At 37.0% G+C, this 7,145-nt stretch overlaps 1 protein-coding gene across 1 annotated transcript; it reads left to right on the top strand.

The window, feature by feature from the left end:
• Positions 1-517: 517 nt before the first annotated feature.
• On the top strand, positions 518-1,509 carry LOC310829643 (olfactory receptor 14A16-like; the record flags this gene model as incomplete). Its single annotated transcript, XM_083708361.1, has 1 exon — positions 518-1,509. The coding sequence occupies exon 1, from the start codon at positions 574-576 to the stop codon at positions 1,507-1,509; it is 936 nt and encodes a 311-aa protein (XP_083564487.1). The 5' UTR covers positions 518-573.
• Positions 1,510-7,145: the final 5,636 nt, after the last annotated feature.

Below are 7,145 nucleotides of genomic sequence, written 5' to 3'. Positions count from 1 at the left end.
AGGTGAGTAGCATCCCATTTGTTCAACCTCAGAGGAGACTAGGGCTTGGAAGGTGTCCTATTTCAGTTCTGAAAAGACCTCAAAATGTTTAATACAGCAGTAAGATTAATGCAGACATAATTATTCTATGATAAAAATAGATTACATTTATAGGTAAGAGAAGATAATAATGTGGTGTTTCAAAATTCTGGAGATTGGGTTTAAACCCTCAGCTCTCATCAAAGCAACATGATATTTCACTGGTTGTTCTTATAAGCTACAGCTAGCAGTTGATTCTACTTTCTCATTATTGATTCAACATGTAACCAAGATGGGTCTTTCCTGAGATGCTCTCTATGTGCCCTTCCAACTCTAAAGTTCTATGAGTACTGGGGAGAATCAATGGTGCCATTACATCATATTGAGATAGGGGGAAAACCCCACATACGATTGCCTGCATATTCCCTCAAGCAACAGACTCTCATTAACTCTTTCTAATCTTAGGTGCCACAACCCTTCTGCTGGTGTTGCTAAAACAAAATAACAGAGCTACTCTTCTAGAACTTTTTAAAAGAAATATTTCAAAGAATTAAGATGGCCAACCAGTCTACAGTGACAGAATTTCTTTTGATGGGGTTTTCCAGTGACCCAGAAGAACAATTTTTTTACTTTGTGATATTTCTCTCCATTTATTTAACAGCCTTAGTAGGAAATTTCCTCATCATCGTTGCTGTTGCCCTAAACCACAAGCTACACACTCCTATGTACTTCTTTCTGGTCAACCTATCATTATCAGACATTTGCTACATCTCTACCACAATCCCCAAATCCATAGCTGCTTCTTTGTTGGATTACAAAAAGATTTCTTTTGCTGGTTGTGTTGCACAGGTTTTCTTCGTTTTCACTTTTGGAGGTTCTGAGCTTGCCTTGCTCACTATCATGGCTTATGATCGCTATGCTGCAATCTGCCATCCTCTACAGTATGAGCTGATCATGAACTGGGATGCCTGCATCCAAATGGCAGCTGCTTCCTGGATAAGTAACCTAATCCATTCATCATTACATACCATTATCACTTTCAGGCTACATTTCTGTGGGTCCAATATTATTGGGCAGTATTTCTGTGATATCCCTCAGTTGCTAAAGATTTCTTGTACTGACACAAAGGTTAATCAAATTTTGATTTTTGCCATAGGGATTACAGTAGCTTCATTTTGTGGAGGGTTCATCTTTGTTTCCTATGGCTACATCTTCTCTGCTGTGCTGAGAATCCCTTCTGTTCAAGGCAGATATAAAGTTTTCTCTACCTGCATCCCCCACCTGACTGTCTTTTCTTTATTTATTAGCACAGATTTGTTTTCATATATGAGTCCTAAAGCACTTTCTTCTACAACAATGGATTTGCTCTCTGCTGTATTGTATACGGTTTTGCCACCACTACTGAATCCCATTATTTATAGCTTTAGGAACAAAGACATCCAAGAGGCTGTACTGAAAATACCAAAAAGAATTAGAAGTCTCCTAGCATGATTGCTCAAGTTGTGTCTCATACACATCACATTTCCTGTGCATTTTATAAGAACGCAAATGTCTGTGAAAATTGCATAAAAATGCATTATATTGCTTAACAGTGCACTGCACATAGATGGGCAAATTTGCATATAAAATGTGCATATTAGGAAAGTTTCATACAAAACAACTGATGAGTTTTCATTAGGACTTAAAAAAAGAAGAAGTATGCCAATATGTAAATGTGAGGAACTGGATCTAATGCTGAGAAAGTGAAAGAAAATGAAATTGACACATTCACCCTTGCTCCTCCCAACCTGCTAAATTACGTTTCTTTTTGAGTGGAGCTGTTAGAAGGGAGGAAGGGTAGAATAAGTCTTTGCACAAGTAATGAGGTCTCTGAACCACATTTGCATCTGATACTCTGACCTCAGTTTCTCGCATAACTGTGGCCCGTCTTCCTTCACTGTTTTAGAGGTGTGTTATTCTAGCACCATACTAACTAGGTGATGCATGTAGGGGAGCAAGATGCATTATATTGGTATTTCTTTTTTAAAAGAGCTATTTCAGTACAGTTCAATGAGTGTCATAATACTCAATGTGTTGATTATTAATAGTATTAATTGTTGTTTTGAGTCCATATAACACACAAACACACAAACACAAGTTCTCTTTGGTTGCTTTATGTTGGCTTGAGGTTTAGGTGCAAGTTGTGATGGGCTTTTACCTAGGATTCTTGGTGCAGGATTCATGTGTAGGTTCATCTTTGTTTCCTATGGCTACATCTTCTCTGCAGTGTTGAGAATCCCTTCTGTTCAAGGTAGATACAAAGTTCTCTCTACCTGCATCCCCCACCTGTCTTTTCTTTATTTATGAGCACAGCTGTGTTTTCATACATGAGACCTAAAACACTTTCTTCTACAACAATGGATTTGCTCTCTGCTGTATTGTATAATGTTTTGCCACCACTACTGAATCCCGTTAATTTATAGCTTTAGGAACAAAGTGTCAGAACACACAAATTTAGCAATAGTCACTTATTGTGTAGATTGAAGGATTGCTTTTCTTCATTGCTTCCACACACAACAAATGAATTATATTTTATCATATTTAAAGCTACAGCTAGATATATTGCTCATTTCCAAGGAATATATTTTAAAATTCAATTTAATTATAATTAATTATAATTTTTTAATTATTTTAATTATAATTATAATTCTTGTAAATTCTACTGGAAATATGCTATAGTGTTGACTAAATATTCATCTAATAAAGCTAGATAGATACATGATAGATATTTAGATAGATGGATAGATAGATATAGATACTTAGATAGATAGATAGATAGATAGATAGATGATAGATAGATTGGATTAGATTAGAATGAAGCTCTTGCTCAGATTGTGTAGTTCCCCTGGCTTCTGCAATAAAGTTTCCAAATGCAAGAATGCTCACAAAATTAACATTTTGGGTGGAAATTCATGGCAAAGAATTGAAAAATGTGTATTTTACAGGAGCAGGGTGTACAGAAAGTCTACAAAATGGATACAATTTAGATGCAAATATTTTGTCCATTTTTTAAAAAAAAAGGATCAGCACAAAAAGAGGATGGACTTGACTGATCTGTGCATTTATTTTTAAAAATGAAAACTGAAATGACTGCACCCTTTCTCATTTAAAGGTAAAAGCAATAATACTCAACCAAAAGTACATATTTTTCACAAGTTTTATATTTGCTTTCATTTTTCATCTCTATTTTTATGCACGCTATCTAGAATTTGGCAAGTATGATGCCCTGAGGGAGAACACTTGAAAAGGTCATTTGTGCAAATAAATTCTTGGTGTAAAACATTAATGATTATTTCATATGTTTGGTAGAAATGTGAATATTGTATCCTCTGGCATTTGTACAATGGGATTCCACAGGGTACTAGTCTTTCCTCTGTGCTATTTAATGCAAGATGTTTGGTGTGGTCATTAGGAGTTTTGAAGTGAGGTGCCACCCATTCACTGATTATACACAGCTCTACTTCTCTATAACATCTGACTCAGAAGGGACAGTGAAAGCATTGGATCAGTATCTGGATGCTGTAATAAACATTCAGAAAGCATTGTGGCTAATACCTTCAAAATTAAAAAGCTTCATTGCATAATTGAACACATCAACATTCTCGTAAACATTATGTCTGGAAGGACTGAATAAGTGACTGAGTTTGATATTTTTTGGGGAAACCTTATACTGAGCAAGCCCAGTCTCAGCTATTCTGGTGTAAACCACATTAGATGCAAAGTCCATTCAGAATCTGTGCTACTGCTGCTTAAGACAGGCAGAGCAACACTTGTTTTTGTCTCACATGATCCTTTTTTTTCTACTAAACTTATGTCAAATTTCCAGGTAACATGATCCAGATGACCATGGCTAGGCTCCATCCTAAGTCCTACATCTCTGGTCCCAGAACACTCCCTTTTGAGGATTTATGTTGGTTTATGGTTCACCATGCTCAGCTCAGATTACCTGGTCCCAGCTCAGCCAGAATGGTAGGGATAAGCCAGTATTCTTCTGGCACAGCAGGAGATGGGTAGTTGCATAAGGAACTTCTTGTCTCAACTGCAGGTTCTAACCCTAGTCATCCCAGTGGATCTTGCTGTAAGATTGCTCATTAAACTGGTTACAATCTAGAATTTCTAGTGGGGAGATCAGTCACACAATACTTAGGTAGCCTGTAGAATTCACTAGATGTGGTGATGGCCACCAATTTAGAAGGTCTTAAAATGGAAATGGAAATTAGAATTAATGCTGGAGGATGAGATTATCAATGACTGTCATGCTCAATACTCATAAATGGCTATCATTATGCTAAATTTAGGTTTAAAGACACTATTTTGCTGAATTGTATGTGTTAAATGTTTCAAATGTATTCATTGGCAATAGAGCCCAGGTTTCTTCAATAAAGAGGTTGAATTATGGCATATTTATTATAAATAGTATGTTTACCTTGATTCTTGTGTCTTATGTTGCTTTAACAGTCAGGAATATTATTTCTGTATAGAATTCAAGGAAACTCAAGGAAATATTATACTGTATTATATTAAATACAATAAAATATGTAAACATAAACACAAGCAAACAAGTCTTTTGATAAAGAGCTCCAGGCAATCCTGTTTCTTTGAAAAACCTATCATCCAGAAATCACAATACAATATAATATAACACAATATAAGCTATGATGATGGACTCTATTTTAGAAAGCTTCAAAAGTGACACTCAATGGGCAGAGTTTTCCACTGCTTTCCAGCCAATACCTGGCAATGAAACCAAACAACAATCCCTTTGGGAAGGAGGTGTGAGGGCTCTAACAGGGCCCTAGAATCTACCCTCCTCACATCTCCTTCCCATTTCAGGACTCTCCATGACCAAGTGAGAAGCTGTCATGGCTGAAGAGTTTTGCTGATCCTGGCATTTTTGTTGCACTTGGAGGCCACTGTTCAAGTTATTTGTTCAAGTTAGGTAGGAATTGTAAGTTAGCAGAAGCTTCCCTCCCCATATGGCCGGCCAACACTAGTTATTTGCAAAAACTGTTTGAATCTGCCTCCAGGAGGAAGCATCCCTTGCCTCTATGATCTACACTCCACTGACTAGAAGGACATTTCACAGTAAGTCCAACTTTGTTTTCTCACAGCTGAGTTACTTAAGCTAAATAATTCTTAAAAATGAAGGTGAAATGGTTAAAGTTCCTAAGCATGATGTGAATGGCTTTTTTTAAAAAAGAAAAGATTACATCATCTGCCTCTTTTGTTGAATTAGAGAAAGGATTGTAAATTAAGACATTGTAAATCTCCAAGGTACAACTCCATGATGCAAGTTATGGATCACCTTGGTGATGCACAACTTTATGACCACTATTGGGAGTAGAGATGAAACACTCTGCTGATCAAAGCACATGCTTCTGCAAATAAAATTTAGTCTCAGGCATACATGCACTGCCATCTTCAAAGAGGATCAACTTCAGATTGAGGTGAGCATTTTAATAAATTATGTCCAGAATGAAATAAAGGTCTGATCAAAATTTAATGCTATTAAGAGTAGAGCCACTTAAAAAGAAATCAGTTTGGTTAGCCATGACTAATGACTGTCACATTGATTGCAATAGATCTGCACTAAGCATGTCTAAGTCTGGTTACAATACTACAAGTTCAGGTTTTCACTTCTAACAATGGTATAACATGTCTGAAACTTTAGTATTAATCTGATAATATTTCATCACTATCACGATAATGCATTTCTCAAGTTATCACCACTTTGCTTTTTCTGATAGGGAAAAAATGTAAAATTTGTTTGCACACTCCTGTTGAAGAACGACAACAGCACTGAATTGTATTTGTAACTTTCAGGAAAGGAAAATCACAAATACACACACACACACAAGCTTTACATTTAACATACACAAGTCTGATTTAGGATTTATTTTTTGCATAAGAAGTGGTAAATAAATTTGCTTATAACATATATCAACATTAGGCATAAATTGAGATTTTCATTGTAACATTAAAAACAATATATGGTGTGAATGAGAACCTCTGGTCCTCTCATCACTCCAGTCAGGATTGTCGATGATAAGGGCTGATGGCACTTGCAGTTCAAAATGGTCATAGTTTCTCCACCCCTGATATAGAGCACAATCCTTTGCAGGTTAACTCCTACACAAGCCTCTCTGTCTTCAATTCTGCTCACTATCAGGTAAATCTGCATAAGATTAGACCTTGGGTTGCAAGCAAATGCATGTTTACTTGGGAGTAACTCCCACTGAAGTAAAAAGGATTGGGTTATATCTAAGCACAGGTGTCGGCAAAGTTTTTGTGGCTTGGGTCGGTTCACAGTCCCACAGATGCCGTGGTGGGTCGGAGTGCAATTGTGAGAGTGCACGCATGCATGCATGCGCAAACACTATTTCTGGCCCTCCTTCAGGCATGAAGGAGGTGTGTGCAGCTTCCCATGTGGGAGCTAAACTGCCAAAGCCCAGCTATGCCAGGAACATTCTGATGTGGCTAGAAATCTTTTTGATCTGAACCCCTTTCATTTTAATGGATGTTGCTTAAATGGATGTTCTCTTAAATGAAATGCAAATCTCTTGTCCTTCTTGGCCAGCAGTATCAATTGTCCTAGTTGCTGCCCATTGGTGGCCAGGCAGAGAATAGTCCAGCTATCACTCAGTATGATACTGATCAAGTCCCTTAAGGCAACTCTCTGAGCATAAAGAGCTGTTTTGAAGGATTTGATATTTAACTAGGTTTCTTGAGGGGTCTGATTATTTCAAAGTGAAACAGCAATACAATGTTGGACTCCCAAATTCCTATCCTTTGTTAAAGATGGAAAGACCCTGACCACCTTCAGAATCAACCCTATGCTCATTTATGAATCTGCCCAGCTTTCAACTATCAATGTCTTTTACAACAAGCCTGGCATAATAAACGGTATCTACTTGCCTCATGTAAGTCAGCTATGAATAAGCCATGGATAATGAGTTTTACAAAAGTTTGTGGCTTGCACCCTAAACAATCATACCTCTTTCCCTAACAAAAGAAGCATATAACATTTACAGTTAGAATGTAGCTACAGTTAGCAGTTAAGATGCTTACTGCAGTCAATAGACAACTAA

The sequence above is a fragment of the Podarcis gaigeae genome (genome assembly GCF_964106915.1).
Source record: "Podarcis gaigeae genome assembly, chromosome: 13".
NCBI lineage: Eukaryota > Metazoa > Chordata > Lepidosauria > Squamata > Lacertidae > Podarcis > Podarcis gaigeae.
The sequence above is the reverse complement of the archived record's forward strand: the minus strand, read 5'-3'. Positions and strand labels throughout refer to the sequence as shown.